Source organism: Aureococcus anophagefferens, assembly GCF_000186865.1.
Source record: "Aureococcus anophagefferens unplaced genomic scaffold AURANscaffold_28, whole genome shotgun sequence".
NCBI lineage: Eukaryota > Pelagophyceae > Pelagomonadales > Pelagomonadaceae > Aureococcus > Aureococcus anophagefferens.
In genome coordinates this window covers 310,692-333,538 of record NW_008705587.1, presented here as the reverse complement: position 1 = coordinate 333,538, position 22,847 = coordinate 310,692, and the positions used below count along the sequence as shown (strand labels likewise).

The window sequence follows — 22,847 nt, the reverse complement described above, 5'->3', positions numbered from 1 at the left end:
CGGACGACATGCCGCCAAAGGGCACGTAGACCAGATCCGTCGCGTCCTCGTCCGGCGCCATGCGGAAGGGCGCGAACTCCAGGAAAAAGACCGTGTCCGTGCGCAGGCGATAGAGCCACGCGTACGACCGCCGCTTCGCCGCCTACGAAGCACGACGGTGACGATTCGTTTTCCCGGTCAAAATCTCTCGAAAACCGTCGCCGCCACGGGACGCCGCTTCGCCGCCTCCCGTCGGAGCACGTCGCGGAAGCACGCGCGGATGCCGACGAACTGCTCCAGCGTCGCCATGACCGCGCTGCGCCGCGTGCGCCGCCCCGCCAGGTCCTCGTCCGTCGGTAGGCAGCGGTCGCGGTCCGCGCGCTTCGGGTCCTCGTCTCTTCCGAGCCTACCAGGTGTGTCGGTGACGATTTCCCTTCGTTTTCACGGTCGAAATCTCTCGAAAACCGTCGCGGCCACAGGACGCTGGCCCGAGCGCGCGCGCCGACACCGCGCCGTACGCGGCCCGGACGTCCGCGAAGAGCGCCTCGCCGCGGTGCTCCCGGTGCCGCTCGCGGCCCTCGTGCTCGGCGACGCCCAGCGGAGTGCCCGCGCCGTCCGCGAGCACGACGAAGGCGTCGAGCGTCGCGCCGGCGGCGACCACGGGCCGGCGCACGTACTTGTCGAAGGACGCGACGACCGGCGCCTCGAGCAGCGTCCGCTCCATGCCCGTGAGGCACACGCCGACGGCGTCGCCGGGCGCCAGGGCGCTCTCTGTTGTTGAGATGAGCAGTAGCAGCGCATAAGCTGCCCGGCTCACCATCGTGCTCCCAGTTCTGCACGGTCGGCTTCTTGACCTAAGTAGTTTGACCGCGCCAGTGCTAAATTTAATCAGCCTGGTTGCGCGGGCAGCGCGTCGGCCACCATCGGGCGCGCGCGCGCCTCGTCGCGTCCTCTAGTACGTCGGGCCGGCGTCGTCCGCTCGATCATGTACATGCCGGGGGCCATAGATGATGAAGACTCGGACGAGGCGGATGATGGAGACTCGATCGAGGCGGAAGAGGACGAAATTCGAGAATTCACAGAGCAGTTTGCCGCGGGCATTAGCGTGAACGCAAGAGATCATTCAGGTGACACCAGGATCATGCATGCGGCCGTCAATGACTTTTATCATGCAGCCGTAATTCTTCTCGAACAGCACGGCGCGGATCCGAACATCGGCGATAACCAAGGTTACCTGCCTCTGCACTACGCCGAAGACGCGCGCATCATCCAGCTTCTGCTGGAACATGGGGCGGAAATTGATGCTGTGAGAAATGATACGGGCGAAACAGCTTTGATGATGGCAGCTGGATGTCGATCCTTATACGCTGATAGGGCACGCACTCTGCTCAGAAACGGCGCTTCGTTGAGTCTTCGCGATAAAGACGGGGATACTGCGCTCGTCTATGCGGGGGCAGGCTTGAATCAACCAACGCTCGACCTGCTCACGGCCGTGAAAGCCGCGGGCTCGTGGAAGCGCTACGCGCGCGAGCCCGTCGTCCAGCTCCTCTCCCTCCGCTACCTGTGCCTCGCCGGCCGCGCGACCGCGCCGCCGAACCTCGTTCGCTGCTTTGGATCGCCGCCGGTCCCGAACGCTGGGGAGGCCCGAACCCGCCGCCGGCGCGCTGCGGGCAGCACCCCGCTGCCCGACGAGGTCTTCGCGCACATCCTGGGCTTCTGGCACTGGCGAACCTAAGAGTAGCTCGTCACACACGAAGCTGGACTTTACCAGGCCTCGCCGAGCGCCGCCCCCGCCGCGGCGACGATGGCGGGGACGTCCGCGAGGGCGCCGGGCCCCACGTCGCCGCAGGCGAGCTTCTTCGACGCCGGCGGCACGGCGGCGACGCCGAGGACGCGCAGGTCCGCGAGGTGCGTGGCGGTCAGCGGGTGGGTCCACATGGCCGTGTTCATGGCCGGCGCGACGACGAAGGGCTTGTCGAAGTCCCAGGCGCGGGCCGTGCACGACAGCAGGTCGTCGCAGAGGCCGTTGGCGAGCTTGGCGAGCGAGTTCGCGGAGAGCGGCGCGATCACGAGCAGGTCGGCCCACTTCCGGAGCTCGACGTGGACGACGTCGTCGCCGATCTCCTGCCAGGCGTCCCACTCGTCGGCGTCGGAGAGGACCTCGATGCCCGAGGCCTGGAAGGTCGCCCAGGCGGCGGCGTCGTAGGCCTCGGCCTTGGCGAGGAACGTCTTCGCCTTTTCCGTGACGACGACGCGGACGTCCGCGACCTCACTCAGCGCCAGCGCGAGCTTGGGCACCTTGACCGTCGCCACGGAGCCCGTCGCGCCGAGGAGCACGCGCGGCCGCCGGCCGACGACCCTCGCGGGCGCGGGCGCCGGCGCGGGCGCGCCGACCGAGACGCCGCGGAGGCGCGCGACGACGGCGGCGCACTCGGCGTCGGCGGCGAAGCGCCGCAGGGCGTCGGGCCCCTCGGCGCGGAAGGCCTCGAGCATCTCGCGGACGCGCGGGTTCCCGAGGCTTTCGGCGACGACGGGCGCGGCCGCGGCGATCGCGTCGCGGCCGACCGTCGGCGGGCTCGCGGGCGTGAGCAGGTCCGTCCCCAGCGGCGCGGCGGACACGAGCGGCAGGCTCGGGTCGCGCGCCGCGGCCGTCGCCGTCGGCGGCGCGAGCAGCTCCGGCGCGAGCGGCGGAGCGGGCAGCATGCCCGCCTGGCCCCGCAGCACGTCGAGCGCGGCCGAGTTGCTCGGGTCGTCGACGTAGCGGCTCAGCGCCTCGGGCCCCTCCTCGCGGAAGGCCTGGAGCATCTCCCGCACCTTGGCGTTGCGCAGCGCCAGGTCCGCCGTCTCCGCGAGCGACGGCGGCGCGTTCGCGAAGGACGCTTCCTTTTCCTCGTCGACGGCGCCGAGGAGCGACCCCTGGTCGGCGGTGCCGCGGTCCATGGTCTCGGAGCGGCCGAAGAGGTGCATGGTTGGTGTGTTCAGAGGGGCTCGAACGGAGCACTGCTCATAGATGCGCGAGGCCGGCTAGGCGCCGGCTCGAGGTCGACTGCTCAGATACTGCTCGCTGTTTGGCTGAGGTTTGCCACAACGCGAAAAAACGCACTTGTTGCAGGCCGAACGTCGGCAGCCGACGACTGCGAACAAGCGCTGAGAGCAACAGTGGGCTAGCTTCAACCTCTAGCATACTCAATAGCTCCACAAATTAGCCGTAAACCACAAACACTTCATCGATCATGGCCTCCAAAAACACCGAGGAAGACAGCAACGACACCGACAAGCACAACTCACCCATCGACCGCCTCTGCGACGACGTCCTGAGCATCGTCGTGTCCTACGCCGACCACAGAAGCACGACGCGAAGCCGCGCCGCGTCGCGGCGCCTCCTGCGCCTCGCGTCGGCCCCGCCGCTCTGGCGGCGCCTCGCGCGGCGTCGCTACGGCTGCGTCTCGGCGCTCGTCGACGCCGCGCCGTTGCGCGCCTTCGGCCGCCGCTGCGGCGCCGAGGCCGACGCGGTCATCGTCTACGCCGTCGCGCAGCGCTGCGCGCTCGACGGGTCCGCGGGCGCCGTCGCGGGCGAGTGCGCCGTCGCGCCGGGCGGCTACCCCGCGTGGTGGCGCCAGGTCGCGTCCGCGGCCGCGCGGCGCGCCATGTCCGCGCGCGGCGGCCAGGTCGTGTCCATCGAGGTCGGCAACCTGCTGCCGGAGCACGAGGCCATCGTGGAACGACGCCGGGGCCTCAGCAAATTAGTGCTCGTGACGACGGGCTGCGACTGGGACGGGCCGGAGACCGTGGGCACCTTCTACGCCTGCCTCGCCGTGCTGCCCGTCGTCGACGCGTCGCCCAACGGCCGGGTTTACCTCGGCCGGCGGAAGCGGGCGACGGCGTACGTCGCCCAGGTCCGCGACCAATTCGCGCGACGCGCGCTCGACGACGTCGCGCGGTCCACGACGCCGTGGCTCCTCGACGGCGACATCCGGTCCACCCCGGTGCTGTTGCCCTTCCCGACGCCCTGCGCCGCGCCGACGCCCTTCGCCATCGACGTCGCGTCCTTCCTCGAGAGCGCGATGGCGCGCGCGAACGCCGAGATCCGCGCGGCGGAGTAGCGCCTTTTTAAAGGACGCCTGTGCATACGAGCGGCGTAGGACATACTAGGAAGAAAAGACGCCCTCGGCGCTGCCGAAGCCGAGGGCGCGCCAGGCGGCGGCGCACCAGGGCGGCGGCGCGTAGAACGCGGCGAAGGTCGCGTAGTCGCGCGCGTGCGTCCAGCACCAGACGTGGGTCGTCGGCGGGTCGAGCGACCCTCGGTCCGCGTGCACGAACGCCGTCTTGAGGTCCTCGGGCTGGGGCCAGCCGCCGCGCGCGTTCGCGTTCGCGGGCCGCCGCCGCTCGTCGTCGGGCGCGGCGGCGACGAAGCGCCGCGCGGTCGCCGCGCTGAGGTTCGCCGCGGCCGCCGCCGCGGGGAGCACGGCGTCCATGGACTCCGCCGGCGCGACGACGCCGGAGAAGCCCGCGGGGAAGAAGGCCGTCTGCGGCGTGAGGTGCTCGTTCCAGTCGGCGTCGCAGGCCAGATCCCGCGCGGCGGCCGCGAGGACGCCGTCGCGGAGCGCGAGGTCCTCGGGCGACGCCGCGGGCGGCCGGCGCCGCGGTCCCCGCTCGTTGGCCCCGAACAGCGCCGCGACGGCGGCGACGTCCGACGCGTTCGCGTAGAAGCCCCGCTGCCGCAGCGCGACCTTGCCCCAGCCGCGGCGCGCGGGCGGGCCCCGCTCGTAGGCCCGGAGCTCGCGCCAGCCCGACGCGTAGCGGCTCAGCGGGTCGCGCACGAAGGCGAAGGCCGCCGCCGACCGCTTCGCGGCGTCCGGGAGCAGGCGGTAGAGCGTCGCGCCGTCGAGGCGGTCCGCGGGCGGCTTCGCGTCGGCCGGGATGAGCCAGCGCGCGGGCGCGCCGGCCTCCTCGCCGTAGGCCGCCGCGGCCCACTGGCGGCCCACGGTCGTCGCGACCTTGGGCACGGGCAGGTAGAGGAACGCGCCCGCGCGGCCGACGTAGCACATGCCCTGCGGGTGGCCGAAGGACCGCGCGGTGAGCGGCGCTCCGTCCCAGGCGTCGGCGCACCAGAGGTCCCGGTAGCCCGCGGCGTCGCCGCGGCCCGCGCCCGCGCGCTCGCAGGCCGCGCGGCCCTGGGCGACGACGCGCTGCCGCAGCGCCGCCGCGTCGAGCTGCGCGTTGGCGCCGCAGCTCCGCGCCCGCGCGCGCTCCGCCGCGCCGACGAGCGCCGCCGCCGGACCGCTGAGCGTCGTACGTGCCGCGTAGCGGTCCAGGAGCGCACGCCACTCGGAGCTCGGCGACGGCGCCGCGAGCGCGGCGAGCAGCCCGAGCTTGGCCAGCGTCCCCATCGTGTCGTGTTGCAGGTTCAACACCAGCCCACCAGGTCCGGTGTGATTATGGCAGCGCTTCGGGCAGCCCTGCTCCTCGGCGTCGCGGGCCTCGCGGCCCCGGCGACGAACCTGCGGTCGGCGGAGAAGGTCACGACGGAGGTCCTGGTCTGGGACGAGGCCGTGCTCTTCGTCGCCGAGGGCGTCCGCCCCCTCGACGCCGAGCCGGAAACGCGGCGGCGCCTCGGGGACTACGACAACGACTACAAGAAGCCCGAGCCCCAGGACTCGTCCAAGGAGTGCTTCCGCGTCGCCCAGAAGATCCGGCGCATCTACAGCGTCGACGAGGACAGCGGCGAGGCCACGGGCTGCATGGCGTGCGATCCGACGATCGGCTCGCCGACGGGCAGCTGCCCCGTGTCGTCGGGCGGCGAGCAGTACGACTGCCAGGATCTGGTCGACGAGCTCTATAACTATTGCTCCGGGAAGAAGGGCGTGCTCTTCATCCCCGACGAGCGGCCGAAGCGCATGCCGGACGGCTTCTTCTACGACCCGCTCGACACGATCGCGGGCAAGTGGACCGACGAGGTCCAGCAGGCCGTCAAGATCTCCGTGGAGCGCTGCGGCTGCAACGCCGGCAGCGCGCTCCGGCCGGCGCTCTGGCTCGCCCTCGCCGCGCTGGGCGCCGCGGCCGCCGCGTGGTAGCGCGCGGCTGTGTAACGTGTCTGTGCTCGGAAATCGCCACCCCCACATGCACACACACACACACGTGTTAGCTCTTCGTCGCCGAGAGCTGGCCGTAGCTCGCGCGCTCCGCGCAAACCTTGAAGAAGTGGGCGTCCGAGTACTTGATCCGCGCGACGCTCTTGAACTCGTCCCGGAGCTCCGCCATGTCGCCGTACGTGTCCGTGAAGAAGAAGTCGACGATGGACCGCCCGCCGATCTGGTCGCCGATGACCTACCAAGCATGACGGTGACGATTTCTCATTGTTTCCCCGCCCAAAATCTCTCGAAATCGTCGCGGCCACATTGTTTTCCCGCCCAAAATCTCCCGAAAATCGTCGCGGCCGCGGGACACTGCCGATGACGAAGATCTTCCACCAGCCCGCGTCGCGGAAGAGCTTGCAGACGACCAGCGACGTCTGCTCGAACCTACCAAGCACGTCGGTAACAAATTTTCATCGTATTCCCACCCGAAATCTCTCGAAAATCGTCACAGCCGCAGGACGCTGGCTCGAACATGCCGCTGAGCTGCCACCGCGCGATCTCGACGTCGCCCTGCTCCTCGTCGACGAGCCGGCAGAAGGCGTTGCGGCACTGCATGAAGTTGCCCGCGTACGCGGAGATCACGACGACGATCTCCACGACGGCCGCGTCCAGGTCCCCCAGGTTGAAGCGGATCCACTCGTCGTCGCCCTCGCCCTCGCCCGTCCGGTTGTCGCCGGAGTGCTGCACGCCGGACGTGTGCTGCTGGTGGAAGTAGACAAAGTCCACGTAGATCCCGTCCTTGTCCAGCAGCACCGCGCCCGCGTCGAGGTCCATGGCGCCGCCCGCGCGCGCGGGGTCCCAGCCCAGCCCGAGCTTCAGCGACGAGCTCTCGAGGGGCAGCAGCCCGCCCTTGTCGAGCAGCACGAGCGTGCACTCCGGGTTCGCCGACACGTCGACGACGTCGCGCAGGAGCGTCTGGCACCGCGGCACGCACGCGGCGACGTCGCTGTCGTCGAACGCGACGTCGAGCATGTCCACGTTTAGCGTCGCCGCCGTCGGCCGGCCGGACCGGCCTCGCTTGTACATGCGGCAGACGACGACGGACTTGGCGTCGCGGTGGTGGTGGAGCGGCTGGATCGTCGTGTCCGGCCCCGTCACCGTCACGCTGCAGCTCGACACCGCGCCGAGGCCGTCGGCCGCGTCGTGGACCCGCGCGAAGAAGACGACGGCCACCGTCCGCGGATCGAGCGCCGCGGGGCGCAGCTCGATGCTCTCCGTCGAGCCGCCGGTCTCCTCCGTGCCCTTGGCGTCGCCGCTGTGGACGACCGCGCGGCCGTTCGACTCCTTGCGCGCGTAGTACACGAGGTCCAGGAACGTGCCGCGCTCGCCGAAGACGGCCGCGGCGAGGTCGAGGTCCGCGCGCCCCTCCCAGCTCAGGCTCACGGTCCACGTCGAGTTCGTCGGCGTGCGCCGCGGGTCGCTGTTCGGGCCCCGCGCGCCGCCGCCGTCGATCTCGACGGCGACGGGCGGCGGCCGCGCGGCCGCGGCGGCCGCGGGCACGGCGCGCGCGGCGGCCACGTTGCCGGCCGCGGGCACGGCGCGCGCCGCGGCCACGTTACCGGCGACGGGCGAGGCGATGGTGCCGGCCGCGGGCGACGCCGGCGCGACGGCGTCGACCTCCGCGACGGCGACGGCGGGCGCCGAGTCCGTCGACCCGCCGAGCGAGCCGCGCCGCGACGCGCCCGGGTGCGCCGCCCGCATGGCCTGCAGCAGGCGCCGCTTGTGGAGCGTGTTCGTCACGCCGAGGTCCGCGAAGGCCGGCGACGGATCCTCGTCGGTGATCAGTTCGCTCACGAGGTCGCCATCCACGCCGTTCTCCTCGATGTTCGGACCGTAGACGCGATAGGCGGCGCCGAGGTTTTCGACCTGTGCGCGCACGTCGGCGGCGCTGGCGCCGGCGCCCATCACAGCATCACTTATGCGTAGGTCAGGAACTTAAGGGCAGCCCACAAAGCAGAGAACCATCATGCCTGCGTTGGCAGTGAGGCAGAGCTGAAGCAAACGTGCGACGGTGCTGCACTGGCAGCCCGACCGCGGTTCGAGACCGGTGAGCCCGACCGGGCTGCGTCCGCATGGGCAATACGCCCGGCGGCGAAGCAGCCGCCGCCGATGGGGCGGCGGCGGACGAGCCCGTCGAGGGCACCTACGCGACGAAAAACGCTGGCGGCGGCGGCCGGCGCGGCCGCGGGTCGAGGGTGAGGCCCTTGGTGGACGACGCCGCGGCAGGCGACGCCGCGCCGCCGGCGGCGAAGCCCGCGCCGCGCGAGGCCGCGAGCTGGCTCGACGACGACGCGCCGGCAGGCGGCGAGCCGAATTGGTTGCGAGATTCGTCGCCGCGCGAGCCCAGCCGCGACGCGCCGAATTGGCTCTCCGACGGCGACGGGCGGGCCGGCGCCGAGCGACGGCCCGACGACGCGGCGCCGAGCTGGTTGCTCGACACGCCCCAGCGCGGCGGCGGCGCGTCCTGGCTCAGCGAGTCGCCGCGGGCGCCGACCTACGAGGCCGCGAAACCTCCCGAGCGCGAGCAGCCGAATTGGCTTAGGGACGCCGCGGCCGCGCGGTCCGGCGACGTGCCGCGCTGGCTCGCCAAGGACGACGACGGCGGCGGCGGCAACCGGCGGCGGCGGCGCGACGGCGACCGGCGGCCGGAGCCGGAGGAGCCGCGCCGCGGCGACCGCGGCCCGCGCGACCGCGCGGGCGACGACCGCGCGGCGCCGCCGCCCGCGGCGCCGAGCGCACCGAAGCCGCGCGAGCCCGCGCGCCTGAGCGCCGCCGTGCACCGGCCGCGGCGAAACGACGCCGCTTTGAAGCCGAGCTGGCTCGCGGCGTCGGCGGACGACGGCTACGACAGCGAGAAGGAGCCGAGCCCCGTCAAGGCGCCGAGCCCCGCGCGCGGCGAGGGCGAGCGGGCGTCGCCGAGCCCCGCGCGCGGCGAGGGCGAGCGGGCGTCGCCGAGCCCCGCGCGCGGCGAGGGCGAGCGGGCGTCGCCGAGCCCCGCGCGGAGCGAGGGCGAGACGCGCGTCGTGTCGCCGGCCTCCGAGGCGAGCTCCAGCCCGCCGAAGGCGAAGCCGCCGCCGCCGTCGCTCGACGCGATGTCCGTCAAGGAGCTCCGCCGCGTGTCCGTCGAGCTCGGCGTCGACGTGAGCCGCTGCGCGGAGAAGGCGGACCTCGTCGAGGCCGTCGGCGCCGCGGCGGCGCGCAAGGCCGCGCCGGCCGTGTCGCCCGCGCGCGACGAGGCGCCGCCCTACGCGGAGCCGCCGACGCCCGTCGAGCCGCCGACGGCGGACGAGGACCGGGCCTCCGCCGCGGCGCCGTCGCCGACGGAGGACGGGTCCTACGCCGCGGCGCCGTCGCCGACGGAGGACGCGACGGCGCAGCTCAGCGAGACCATGGCCGTGCTCTTCGAGCTCCTGCCCTTCTACAACCAGGGCAACCGGGGCACGGACGGCGTCGTCCGGCGCGCGATCGGCACGATGACGCCCGAGGACTGCCGGACCGTCGACGGCGAGGGGTCGACGGCGCTCATCGTCTGCGCGCAGTACGGCCACGACGACCTCGCCGACCTGCTCCTGCGGCGCGGCGCGGAGGTGAACGCGGTGTCGGCCGCGGGCGTGACGCAGGGCAGGAAAAGAGAGCGAAATTCCCAACTTCAAAGGCTCCTCTCTCGGCCGATTTCCGCTCGTTTCGGCTGATTTTTGGACGAGCGATCATCTCTGGGAACGGTCTCGAAGCGCGGATGCTTTTTCCGGAACGCGCGCGCGCGGAACACTCATGTTGAAGCGAACTTGAATCTCTCTTTTCCTGCCCAGGCGTGACGGCGCTCGCGTACGCGTGCGGGTCCGAGGCCTTCAGCGAGCCCATGATCCGCCTGCTCCTGAGCCGCGAGGCCGACGCGAACGTCGCCGAGCTCCACTACGGCTGCTGCGCGCTCCACTACCTCGCGGCGACGGGCGACGCGCGGCTCTGCGGCCTCCTGGTCGAGCACGGCGCGGACGCGGCCGCGGTCGACTGGTACGGCTGGGCGCCCGCGGACTACGCGACGGACGCGGGCCACGACGAGGCCGCGGCGGCCCTGCGCGCCCTCGCGGAGCGGCCCCGGGACGCGCCGAAGCGCGACGAGGACCACCAGCTCAGTCGCACGGGCAGCGTCTCCGCGCTCCTCGCCGAGGCGCGCGAGGACGCGGCCAGGGCCGTGGCCAAGGCGCGCGAGGAGGTCGGCGACAAGGCCCGGAAGCTCGAAGCCGAACTGGAGAAGACCGTCGCGGCCCTCGGCGCCTGCGAGTTCGAGAAGAAGGCCCTCCTGCGGAAGCTGGACGACCAGGCCGGCGACGTCGGCGCGCTGCGGCGGCGCGAGGAGGAGGCCGCGCGCGACGTCGAGCGCGCGAAGGCCAGCGCCGCGGACTCGTTGGACGCGGAGCGCAGGCGCGTGCGCGACCTCGAGGCCGCGCGCGACGCGCGCGACGCGAAGATCGCCGAGCTCGAGGCCGCCGTCGCGTCCGCGCGCGACGAGAAGACGCAGTTCGTGTCGAACATGCGGCGCCTCAAGGAGGCCGGCGCGTCCCGGGAGACCATGTTCAAGCAGGCCGCGGAGCAGCAGGAGCGCGAGGACCAGGAGCGCCGCGCGGCGCTGGAAGCGCAGGCCGCGCGCGACCGCGACGCGCGCGACGCGGAGCGCGCGGAGGAACAGGAAAGGCACCGCGACGCGGACCGCGAGCACCGCGCGCGCAACGCCGAGCTCGAGCGGCGCGCCGCGGACGCGCGCGCGGCCCACGAGGCCGAGGTCGCGAAGCTGCGGGACCGCTGCGAGGCCGCCGTCGGCGACGCGGAGCGGCGCCTCGCGGAGTCAGAGGCCGCGGCGCGCGAGCGGGCGGCCCGCGACGCGGAGGCCTGCGCGGCCGCGCGGGCCCGCGCCGACGACGCGGACCGCGCGCGCGCGTCCGCGGAGCAGCACGTCCGCGACGTCGACGCGGAGATCCGCCACGCGGCCGTCGTCGAGAAGCGCAACGACCAGCTCGACCGCGACCTGGTCAAGGAGGTGAAGCGGCGCAAGGAGCTCCACAACACGCTCGAGGACATGAAGGGCCGCATCCGGGTCTACCTCCGCGTGCGGCCCCTCTCGACGAAGGAGACCGACGCCGGCGCGGAGCCCGCGTGCGGCCGCGCGGGCGCGACGGGCGTCACTGTCAAACGCGCGGACCGGAAGCCGCCCCAGGACAAGCAGCACTTCGAGTTCGACCGCGTCTTCGCCGGCGATTCGGAAGAGAATTCCCAGCAAACGGTCTTCGCGGACGTCAAGTCGCTCGTGCTGTCCTGCGTCGACGGCTTCAACGTCTGCATCTTCGCCTACGGCCAGTCCGGCTCGGGCAAGACGTTCACGATGGCCGGCGCGGCGTCGATCCGCGAGGCCATCGACGTCGAGACCTGGAACCTGGCGCCCCTGGCGGGCATCATCCCGCGGTCGGCCGTCGAGGTCTTCCGCATGCTCGAGGAGCGGTCCGCGCTCGCGGCCTACGAGGTCGAGCTCAGCATGTACGAGCTCTACCGCGACTCGCTGCGGGACCTCTTCGCGGCGCCCGTGCGCAAGGGCGCGAAGCCCGTCGCGCTCAACGTCAAGCTCGCCCAGTTTTCGGACTCCGGCCTCGTGCAGGTCGAGGGGGGCGTGACGCGGCGGGTACAGTCGCTCCCGGATTTGGTCGCCGCGCTCGAGGCGGGGCTCGAGGGCCGGTCCGTGGCCCACACGGAGCTGAACGCGGAGAGCTCGCGGTCGCACCTCATCGTCACGCTCGTCCTCAAGTCGACGAACCACCGGAGCGGCCACGTCGTCTGCGGCAAGCTGACGCTGGTGGACCTCGCGGGCAGCGAGCGCGTCGAGAAGAGCGGCGTCGCCGGCGACAAGCTCAAGGAGGCCATGTGCATCAACAAGTCGCTCTCCGCCATCGGCGACGTCATCAACGCGCTCTCCTCGGGCCAGAAGCACGTGCCCTACCGGAACCACCCCCTGACCATGCTCATGTCCGACTCCATCGGCGGCTCGGCGAAGACGCTCATGTTCGTCAACGCGAGCCCCGCGGACACGCACGTGTCCGAGACCGTGTCGTCGCTGACCTTCGGGTCGCGGTGCAAGCGCGTCAAGAACGCGAGCAACGCCAACGGCGAGATGGCGTCCCAGCTCAAGGACCTCAAGGCCGAGCTCGACCGCATGAAGCAGTCGGGCGCGACGCGCGCCAAGAAGGCCCACGCGCCGGGCGACGTCCGGCGACCGGGCGGGAATCGGTAATGTTGGTTTTAGTCGTCGCGGTCGCTGCGCCAGAAGGCGAGGACATGCGAGAAGACGTCGTCCGGCGTCCTCAGGAAGAGCCGCTCGTGCGCGCGCACGCTCGACGACATTGAGGCGCGACCGCGCTCGCGGAGGGCCGGGAGGCGCTGGCGGAGGGCGAGGAGCTCCTTGCGCGGCGCGTTGAGGTAGGAGAGCCAGCCGCCCGCGGCGCGGACGGCGGCGAGGAAGGCGACTAAGGTCGTATTTCTGAAGGCCCGTGCTTGGGCCTCGGGGTTCTCGTTTCTGTGATTGCGCGCGTCGATCAACGCGCCACGACTCAGCAGGAGCTTGCACATCTTGAGTTCATTCCCCGCGGCTGCGATGTGAAGCGCGGTCCAGCCACCCTCGGTGCAATCGTCGACTCGCGCGCCCGCGTCGAGCAGCAAGATTGCTCCGTCGGAACGCCCGTTTAGAGCGGCCTCGTGCAGTGGCGTCCTGAGTACAGATGGCTGGCCCAAGTGGACGTCGGCGCCCTGTTCCAAGAGGCTTTTAATTGCCGAGCACCAACCGTGACGAGCTGCATAGCGCAGGCGCGTCGCCCCACAACCTGGTTCATCCTCGATGTGCACAATGGCGCCAGTTTCGCCCATGGAGATGAGCTGGTCAAGGCTGCCGCCCGACGCGAGATAGCGCTCAGTTTGGTCGACGAATGAACGCTCTCGAGGGCTGGCCATAGTCGACCGGGGCTGCTGGTATAAGTTGAACGTCAATGAGCAGTACAAGACCTCGGCTCCGAAGCGGCGCCGAAGCCGCGACCACTGAGACCTTTCGTCCGCGCCGTCGCCGTCGAATCCACGCTGTCCCAGCCATGATGTTCCTTTTCCTGCTGCTCGTCGCCGTCGTCGTTGATACCAGTGTCCACCGGCAGTTCGCACGACCGGGAATCGCTCCGACGTCGTCGTTTTCCGTAGGTCGGCGCCCTGGGCACCATCTACACCAAGTGGGAGCAGGTCGAGGCCTTCCTCGCGACGAAGATGTGCGCCGTGCTGTCGCAGAAGATGGGCGCCGAGGTGAAGATCGACAAGCTGACCATGCGGCCGCTCCAGGGCACGTGCGCGATGGAGGGCCTCACGCTGCCGAACGGCCCCGGCGACTGGGAGGCGCCGTACTTCATGCGCATGGAGGAGGTGCACGTGCAGTGCGCCGGCGCCTTCCGCGGCTTCGTGACCATGCCGGGCCTCGCGTCCGTGCCGTGCTTCGAGCTCAACTCCTTCAAGGCCGGCTTCGACACGCGCATGATCGACACGATGAAGGTGAGCGGCGTGCGCCTCTTCATCGAGTCCCACGACAAGGTGAGCAACAACGACTACCTCGCCGCCTTCGAGAAGAAGGAGAAGGCCGCCAAGACGGCGAAGATGCAGAAGAAGCGCAAGGCCGAGCTCGAGTGGATGCTCAAGTGGTCCAAGGACGAGGACAAGCCGGGCCTCGAGAAGGCCTACGCGCAGTACAACGCGGAGGTCGACGCCGAGGAGGCCGAGGAGCACGTGTCCGTGATGGACACGCTCAAGACCGGCGGCACGGAGGCCCTCCGCGAGAAGATCAAGGCCAAGATCGCGAAGAAGAAGGAGGAGAGCGAGATGAAGAAGATGTCGAAGGCGTCGAAGAAGGTCGCCGACGGCGAGAAGATGGCCGTGGGCAAGATGACCATCACGGACTGCCACCTGTCCATCAAGGGCACGAAGTTCCGCCTCGACAAGGACTACGTCGTCCGCGCGTTCCGCGGCACCATGGGCGAGCTCAAGAACCACTGCGTCGTCGGCGTCATGCAGCGGGCCATGAGCGACTCCTTCGAGCACAAGAAGGAGAAGGTCATGGCGCACCGCCAGGAGAAGTTCGAGGCGAAGAAGGAGTACGTCCAGGAGAAGAAGCAGCAGGCCAAGGATTTCGTCGCCGAGCGCGTCGAGCTCCGGAAGACCCAGCTCAAGTCCATGTTCGGCTCGAAGAAGGCCGACGAGCCCGCGGCGAACTAGGGCCGCCGCCGCGCCTGTGTGTAGTACCTCCTTTTTTCCTGTAATCGCATTAGTCCCGCTTCGCGTCCGCGGCGGCGTCCCGCGCGGCGACGGCCGCGGCGTAGCGCCGCTCCTTGCGCGCCGCGCGCGCGCGCGCGAAGCCGACGGCGTCGACGCCGGGGACGACGGCGAAGAGCGCGGAGAAGACGACGTGGAGCCACCAGCCGACGAGCCGGAAGCCGACGAAGGCCGTCGCGGGCCAGACGCCGATGACGTCGGGGAAGCGGCGGGAGCCGCGGCGCCGCGAGTCCGCGAGGAGGCGGCGGTCGTCGGCCGTGAGCCGGGGCCCCGCCGTCGCGGCGAGCGCGTCCGCGACGTGCGCGGGCCGCGTGCTCTTGGGGATGACGGCGACGCCGCGCTCGAGGTTCCAGCGGAGCGCGCAGCGGCAGAGGGACGCGGCGTGCATCTTCGCCGTCGCCCAGAGCATGGAGTCCTCGCCGAGGCGCCGCGGGTCGCCGCCGAGCGGGCCCCAGGCGACGACGGCGACGTCGCGCGAGAGGCAAAAGTCGACGAGCGCCTGGTTCGGGAACTTCGGGTGCGCCTCGACCTGGTTCACCGCCGGCGGGATGGTTTTCGCGTCGTCGAGGAGCCGCGACAGCTGCGCCTCGTCGAAGTTGGACACGCCGAGGCTCCGCGCCTTGCCCGACGCCGCGAGCGCCTCCATGGCCGCCCACGTCGCCGAAAAGTCGCCGACGGCGCCGTCCCGGGCGAGGACCGTGCCCGGCCGGAACTTGAGCGGCCAGTGGATGAGGAGCAGGTCCACGTAGCTCGTCTGGAGCTGCTGGAGGCTGTCGTCGAGCGCCGCGGCGACGCGCTCGGGCCGCGCCTCGTCCATCCACAGCTTCGTCGTGAGGAAGAGCTCGCACCGCGGCACGCCGCTCGCGCGCACGGCGCGGCCGACGGCGGCCTCGTTGCCGTAGATGCGCGCGCAGTCGAGGTGCCGCGCGCCGGCGGCGAGGTTCGCCGCGATCTGCGCCTCGAAGAGGTGCGCGGTGCCGAGGCCCACGCGCGGCATGGCGTAGCCCGAGCTCAGCACCATGGGGTCCTGGTAGCTCTCGCGCGGGGCCTTTTTGGGAGACGACTGCTCCAGCAGAGCGCGCATGCGCGCGAGGCGCGCGTCGTCGGCGGGCTCCGAGGCGGCCCAGGCCTCTGCGGCGGCGCCGGGCTCGGCGACTTTCGCGTTGGGCATCTCGTGTGTCTAACGACGACGACGAGGCGGTGTTTTACGCGCTCCACGCCGCGCTCCGCGCGGCGCTCGACGGCGTGGGGAGGCGCTGCCACAGATTTTTTGCGAAGTCGTTGACGATGGCATCGATGGTTCTCGCAGTTCTTCGCGCCGCGTAGCCCAGACAAACGCCTCACAATGGCCTGGCGCGGCGGCCGGTCGCTGCTCGCCGCCCATTTAGAGCTCGCGGCGGGCCTGCGGCAGCGCACGCTGCGCGCCGAGGAGTCGCTCGTCCACCGAACCTTCGCGGAGGCGAAGGCGCTCACGCTGTGCGACGCGCCGCCCGAGCCGGCGCTGGAGAAGGCGCAGCTCCAGGCCTGCGCGCGCGCCGTCGCCGCGCTCGGCGACGCGCGCGCGGCGCGCGTCGAGGATTTGGCAACAACCGCGGGCCTGCGCGAGGTGCCGCGGGCGCTGCTCTCCGCGCCGTTGCGGTGGCGCGAGGGCGTCGTGCGGCCGGACCGCAGCGCGCTCGACGCCGACGCGCTGCGCATGTGGTACCGGCCATCGCCGGACCGGGGCGCGGCGCTCCAGGGCGGCTTCGTCCGCGAGGAGCCCGGCGCGCGGAAGGCGTACGACACCGCGCGGTCCGCCGCGGCCGGCGCGCTCGAGGCCGTCATCACGGGCGCCTACGGCGCCGTGGAGCACGCGGTGTCGAGCGCGGCGGCGGGCGCGCAGCGGCGCGCCGCGCGCGCGTCCGACGCCGCGCGGAACCGGGTCGCGGACGCCGCGGACCGCGCGTCGGCCGCGGCCGTCGACCGAGCGGCGAGGGCGCTCCCGAGCGCCTACGCCGACGGCATCCGCCGGAAGCGCGACGAGGTCGTCGCCCCCGAGCTCGCGCGGCTCCGCGCGCCGCGCGACGCGGGGACGGCCGTCGCGGCGGCCCGGGCGGAGGACGACGGCCTGCCCCCGGGCCTCGTCGACGTGCTCGTGCTCGAGCGCAAGTCGGCGTCGGACTTTGCCGTCGAGTGGCACGCGGAGGTGCCCGCGCGCTACGTCGGCGCGCTCTCGCCCAGCGGCGCGTTCTCCATCCGGCTCCACACGGGCGACCGGGCGCTGGCCTGGCTCGTCCTCGCGGCGACGTCCGCTCTGCCCATCTACCGTTCCGCGCACTTCGCGGCGGAGTGGAGCGCGTCCCACGTGGAGCTCGCGCAGGGCGCGCTGCTCGCCTGCGCCGCGACGCTGGCCTGGGGCGCCTGGCGCGCGCGCGGCATCGACGAGGACCGGCTCCGCCTCGACCTGCTCACGGTGCTCCGCGTGCACCGCCTCGCGAACGGCCCCGAGGCCCTCGACAAGCTGTCGCGCCTCGCCGCGCGCGCGCTCGCGCGCGACGCCGCCGCCGCCGCCGCGGGGACCGTCGTCGCCGGCGACCGCGGCGCCCGCGCGGCGGCGCTCCTCCGCGACGCGGGCCTGGCCCCGGCCGGCGACGCGGCCGCCGTCGAGCGCGACCTCGCGACCTGGGTCCGCAACCAGCTCGCGCGCGGCGAGGTCCGCGGCCTGGACACGGACGCGCCCTGGTTCCCCCAGGACGACGACCGACCGGATCGCGCGGCGCGGCTTCCGTAAACTCTCGAGAGGCTGCCCATCGCAGTGCAATGAGCCGACGATGAAGCCCGCAAAGATTTTTAGTGAAGCGTGAGTGTCAACGGGCCCGCGGCCGATGGCTGCCCCATGAGATGATGGAGCCGCCGCCGGCGCCCGGCGAGGAGGCGTACGACTCGGACGCGGACAGCGCCAAGTGGGGGGACCTCGGCGACGACAGCGACGACGACTACGGCTGGCTCGACGAGCGGCTCGCGGCGAGCAAGCAGGGCTTGCTCGAGAGCAAGGCCGAGAGCCGGCGCATCGACGCGCGGCTCAGCGGGGCGGCGGGCGCGTCGACGCGCGCGGAGGACGCGGCCTGGAGCGCCTTCGTCCAGGCGAGCGCGAGCGCCGTCGCCGACGTCGCGAAGCGCGCCGCGGAGGCCGAGGCCGACGCGCGCGCCGTCGCGGCCGCGGCCGAGGCCGCCGTCAAGCCGTCCGACGCGGACGTCGCGCGCGTCGCCTACACGACGACGCAGGAGCCCTGCGACGACTGCCGCGCGGCGCTCGCGGCGCTCGTCGCCGCCGTCGAGGCGGGCGCGGAGCTCGTGAGCGTCGTGCGGCGGGCCGCGGCGGCGGAGGCGCGCGCGCGCGACCTCGACGCGCCGCGGGCCGAGCTCCGGCGCGCGGCCGGCGCGCTCATCCAGACGGCCTGGCGCGCCAAGTTCTGCCTCTGGCCCGCGGGGAGCGCCGGGGAGGTCACGGCGAAGGCGTTGGTCTTCGGCATGAAACGGGCCACCGTCGCGGCGGACGACGCGGCGCGCGCGCGGCCCGGCGAGCTCGCGGCGGCGCTCGCCGAGGGCGCCGCGGCGGCGGACGCGCGGGCCGCGGCCATCGAGGCGGCGCGGGCCCGGGAGGAGGACGCCGCGGAGCGACGAGGGGACGGCCATGCGCGTCGCGGACCTCGAGGCGCGGCGCTTCGCGGAGGCCTGCCGCCGCGAGGCCGTGCGCGCGGAGCTCGAGCGGCGGCGCATGCGCGACGAGGAGCTGCTGACCGCGCGCCGCGCGGAGGCCGAGGCGCGATTGAAGCGGGCCGCGGAGCGGCGCGAGGCCGCGCGGCGCGCCGACGCCGAGGCCGCCGCCGACGCCGCCGCGGGCGCCGCGCGGGCCGCGGAGCTCGCGGCGGCGAGGGCCGACGCCGCGGCCGCGGCGCGCGACGCCGCCGCCGGGGCCCGCGGGGCTGCCACCGCGACCGTCGCGGTCGCCCTCGACGCGGCGCGGGGTGCGGCAGAGGCCGGCGCCGCCTGCGTCGCGGCCCTCGACGCCGCGGCCGCGGCGGACGCCGAGGCCGCGCGCGCCGAGGCCGCGGCCGCGGCCGAAGCCGCCGCCGCGACGCGCGCCGCGGCCGCGGCCGCCGCGGACGCCGCCGACGCGGCGAAGGCCGCCGAGGCCGCCATCGACGCGGAGATCGCCGCCGCCAAGGCCGCGCGGCGGCGAGCCTGGGCGCTCGAGGACGCGGCGAGGGCCAAGGCCGCGTCCGCGGTCGCGGGTCTGTCGCCGATCGAGCGCCGCGCGGCCCTCGTCGCGCCGGCGTCGCGCCGGCGGGCCGCAGTGTCCTGTGGCCGTGACGATTTTCGAGAGATTTGGGGTGGGAAAACAATGAGAAGTCGTCACCGTCGTGCTTGGTAGGCGGGCCGCGGCCCTCTTCAAGGCGGCGAAACCGTCGGGCAAGACGTCGGGCGAGACCAAGAGCGCGGGGCGCGCGGTCCGGCGACGGTCGCGCCGCCGCTCGAGGCCCGGGGGTCCGCGGGCGCCGCGACGTCGTCGAAGCCCGACGACTGGGCGCGCCGCCTCGAGGCCGCCGCCGCGGTCCGGGCGCCCGCGAAGCCCCGCAAGGTCGCCCCAGAGATCTTCCGCCCGGAGGAGGCGTTCGAAGCAGCCGGTTCCGACCGGGGTCCTCGTCGTCTTAGAGAAACAAGGACTCATCTTCATGTCTCGTAGGTTCCGACGGCGCGCTCGACCTCGACGCGCTGGCGGCGGCCGCGGGCGGCGACCCGGCGAACGCCGCGACCCTGGACCTGTCCGTCGAGAGCCTGCGGGGCGACCTCTCGGCGCTCGGGAGCTGTCGCCGTCTGCGCGAGCTCGCGCTCAACGTCAACGGCCTCGACGGCGCCGCGGTCGCGAGCCTCGGCGCCGCGCTGGCGACGTGCGGCGCGCCGCTCGAGGCGCTGTCGCTCCGGGACAACCGCCTCGCCGGCCCCGGCGCGCTCGGCGGCCTCGTCGTCGCGGACGCGGCGTTCCGGGCGACGCTCCGGGAAATCCACGTCGACGCGAACAAGCTCCAGTCCCTCGCGGCGCTCGGCGGCTTCCCGGAGCTCCGGCGCGTGACCGCCGCGGACAACCGGCTCGGCGCCCAGGACGACGGCGTCGCGTCCCTCGGCCGCGGCGCGCCGCGGCTCGCGCGGCTCGACGTCGCCGGCAACGGCCTCGGGCCGAGGCTGCCCTGGGTCGCCGAGCCCGGCCTCCTCGCCCACCTCCTGCGCCTCGACCTCGCGCGCAACGTCATCGCGGCCATCGACGGCCGCGAGCTCAGCGCCTGCGCGCCGAACCTCGAGGCTTTGATTCTCAGCCACAACCGGCTCGCGGTTTTCCCGTCGGAACTCGCGCTCCCGCGGCTCGAGGGGCTCTGGCTCAGCGGCAACGCGCTTGTGTCGCTCGGCGGCGACGCCTGGCTCCCGCGGCTCCGCGAGCTCCACGCGGCGAACAACCGCGTCGAGGCTCTGGGGCGGTTCCTCGTGGGCGCGCCGACGCTGGAGACGCTGGACCTGAGCCACAACGCCCTCGACCGCGGGGGGCAGTTGGCGGCGTCGCTGGCCTTTGCGAAGCGCGCGCTCCAGCGTCCCGAGGCCGCGACGACTTTCGAGAGGTTTTGGGTGGAAAACCAATGAGAAATCGTCACCGTCATGCTTGGTAGGCACGCTCGCGTCCCTCGCGCTCCAGGGGAACCCGCTCGGCGAGGGGCCCGCGCGCGACGCGCTCACGCGCCGCGCGGACGTCGCGGTGACGGCGTGGCTGCGAGACGAGGACGCGGACGCCGCGCGCGAGCGCGCGAGGGGGCTGGCGGTCGCGGGCGCCGCGGGGCTGGAGAAGCTCGCGGAGTTGAACGGCGACGCGCCGTCGAAACCGCTGTTGGCCCAGCTCGCCTGGGCCGCGCGCGCGGACGGCGACGCGGCGCCCGCGAGCGGCCGCTGGGCAGCGACGGAACGCGTCGTGGACCCGAGCGGCCGCGGCGCGGCGACGGAACGCGTCGGGGACCCGAGCCGGCTCTGGAGCTTCGGTCGGTTGTTTCCGCGGACCTGCGGAAGCTGCGAAATCCGTCTCTCCATCGTGCCCGCGCTCCTCGCCGCCGTCCGCGACGACGACGGCGGAGTGACCGATCTCTCGTGCCGCAAGTGCGGCACGAACTACGCTTTGCCTCCCTGGCCTGCGGCCGTGGCCTGGGCCGCCGCCGGCGACGACGCCCCGGCGACGACGGCCGGCGCCGACGCGAAGCGGCGGGCCGCGGCGGCGCTCGTCGCCGAGGTCGTCGCCGAGCGCCGCGCGAACCCGCGGAAGCGCGCGCGCGACGACGATGACGACGGCGCCGACGACGGCCGCGGCCTCGACCGCCTGCCCGGCGACGCGCTGGCGGCGGCCCTGCTCTGGAAATCGGTGATCGAGCCCCCGGCGGGGCCGAGCGCCGCGGAGCTCGACGCCGCGCGTCTAGCCGTGGCGCGAGCGTGCCAACGGCTCGCGCGCGGCTCGGCGTGCCGCGCGGCCGCGGGCCCCGCGTCCGACGCCTGGCGCCACCTCGAGGCCGAGCGCCGCCGCCGGGACGCGGCGCTGAAAGCGGTCCAGGGCGCCGCGCGGAGCCGACGGGTGCGGCGGCGGATATCGGATGCGCTGGCCCATTCTCTGTACGTAGACGAAGAGCTTGACGCCATTGAAGCCGCGGGCGAGCTCGACCTTGCGGCGATGCTGCAAGGCGTCGACGAGGACCTGGCGGAGGAGGCGCTGCCGCCGCGCGCCGACGGCGCCTGGGCGCCGCGGAACGCGTCTCGCGGCGCGTCGTCGCGGTCGCCGCGGCCGCCGCCGCGCGGCTACTCGCCGCCGCCGCCCTGCACGGCGGACAGCGTGCGCAGCGACGTCTCGGCGGCGACGACGGTTGGCAGCGCCGCGCCGCGGCGGGGGCGCTTTCCGGACATCTTCTCGAGCGGCTCCAACCGCTCGCTGCCGGACGAGGGCGACGACGACGACGCCCGCTCCGCCTCGGCGCCCTCGGTCTGCGACACCGCGCGGACGCTCGACACGGCGCGCTCCGACGCGACGGGCCGCCCGCGGCGCTCGGCGAAGAGCCGCCTGGACGCCATCTCGCGCAAGATGAGCGACGCGCCGCGCCGACGGCGGGCGAACGCGCGGCCGCCGCCCGGGCCCCAGCCCGTGTCGCAGGTCGCCCGCGACCGCATGAACCGCGCGAGGCGCCCCAAGGCCCTCCCGGCCTGGGCACAGGCGCCGCCGAGGGACGAGTAAGGAGGCAATGTTGAACTTTGGGTGCACCCGGTTGAAGGCGAGAGTCGAGCGCAGTGTCGAGGCCTGAGGAGATGTTCTCGCAATTTAACCGCAAATTACACGCCGCCGTCGCCGGCGGGGACGTCAATTTGGTGGCGCAGCTCCTCGACCGCGGTGCTGACATCAACCAGATGAGTAATAAGGGATGGACGCCGCTCCATACGGCTATCTTTTCCGGCTTCGGTGGTCTCCTCGACATCGTCGACATTCGACTCGAAGTTGTGACGCTCCTACTCGACCGGGGCGCTGATGTCGACGCGCCTGACCGGAGCGGCGAAACAGCTCTTCATCGTTTGTGTCGGTGTAGTCCTCGCGACTTCCCGTATGTCGCAAGCGTCTTGGAGCTGCTCCTCGACCGCGGTGCCGCGATCGACGCTTCGGCGTTGGTTGCCGCCTGCAGATGCGATCTCCCGGCGACAGTGCGACTACTTCTCGACCGCGGGGCAGACGTCCACCTCCCCTCCGGCCCGACTCCGATACGCATGGCATACTGTTATCAACATTTGGCCACTTTCCGAGTCCTCCTCGAGTATGGTGCACGACTTGGCGATGCCCATGTCGGCGCCTTATGCCCGGGATTCGCGGAAGAGAACATGGCGCTGACCGCGTTGATCAAATCTGCTCAAGGTGTTCAGCGCTCAGCTCTCCCGCGAGCCGCGCGCCTCCTCACGAGCTGGACGCTTCGCATCCGACTCCACGTCGTCGGACCGCGTGCCGAGAATGTGGGCTCGGCACGGCATCGCATCCTCGGCTGCCGAAACCTCGCGCGTCACCTTGTTTCTTTTCTGAGCGGGCCGCCGCCTCCGCGGCCGCGCGGCGCCAGTGGTATCCGGGGACGCCTCGCGAACCCCGCTGGCTTCGCGTGCGTCCTGCAATAAACACAGTCGCCTCCCGACGTTTGGGCGCGGATATATCGCCTTAGAATATCGCCTTCGTCCTCCAGGCCTTCCTGCATTGGCACAAGTTACATCAAAACTGTGCGCGCAGGGAAGTCGGATGCAAGAAGGGGGAGGGGCGGAGGGCTGGGTCAAGTTGAAGTAGACCAGGACCGGGTC

General features: G+C 72.8%; 4 protein-coding genes across 4 annotated transcripts; 2 read left to right on the top strand and 2 right to left on the bottom strand.

Annotated features, from left to right (window-relative positions):
- Positions 1-1,725: 1,725 nt before the first annotated feature.
- Positions 1,726-2,995, bottom strand: AURANDRAFT_54984 (hypothetical protein; the record flags this gene model as incomplete). Its single annotated transcript, XM_009042170.1, has 1 exon — positions 1,726-2,995. One exon carries the CDS (start codon positions 2,944-2,946, stop codon positions 1,744-1,746), a length of 1,203 nt encoding a protein of 400 aa, XP_009040418.1.
- Positions 2,996-3,212: 217 nt separating this feature from the next.
- AURANDRAFT_66880 (hypothetical protein) lies at positions 3,213-4,082 on the top strand (the record flags this gene model as incomplete). Its single annotated transcript, XM_009042201.1, has 1 exon — positions 3,213-4,082. One exon carries the CDS (start codon positions 3,213-3,215, stop codon positions 4,080-4,082), a length of 870 nt encoding a protein of 289 aa, XP_009040449.1.
- A 7,258-nt stretch (positions 4,083-11,340) lies between these two features.
- On the top strand, positions 11,341-12,270 carry AURANDRAFT_12972 (hypothetical protein; the record flags this gene model as incomplete). The annotated part of the gene is made up of 1 exon (XM_009042202.1): positions 11,341-12,270. A coding segment is annotated over one exon (930 nt), but the record flags the coding sequence as incomplete, so codon positions are not given.
- A 2,174-nt stretch (positions 12,271-14,444) lies between these two features.
- On the bottom strand, positions 14,445-15,708 carry AURANDRAFT_54981 (hypothetical protein; the record flags this gene model as incomplete). The annotated part of the gene is made up of 1 exon (XM_009042169.1): positions 14,445-15,708. The coding sequence occupies one exon, from the start codon at positions 15,628-15,630 to the stop codon at positions 14,452-14,454; it is 1,179 nt and encodes a 392-aa protein (XP_009040417.1).
- Between the last annotated feature and the right edge of the window lie 7,139 nt (positions 15,709-22,847).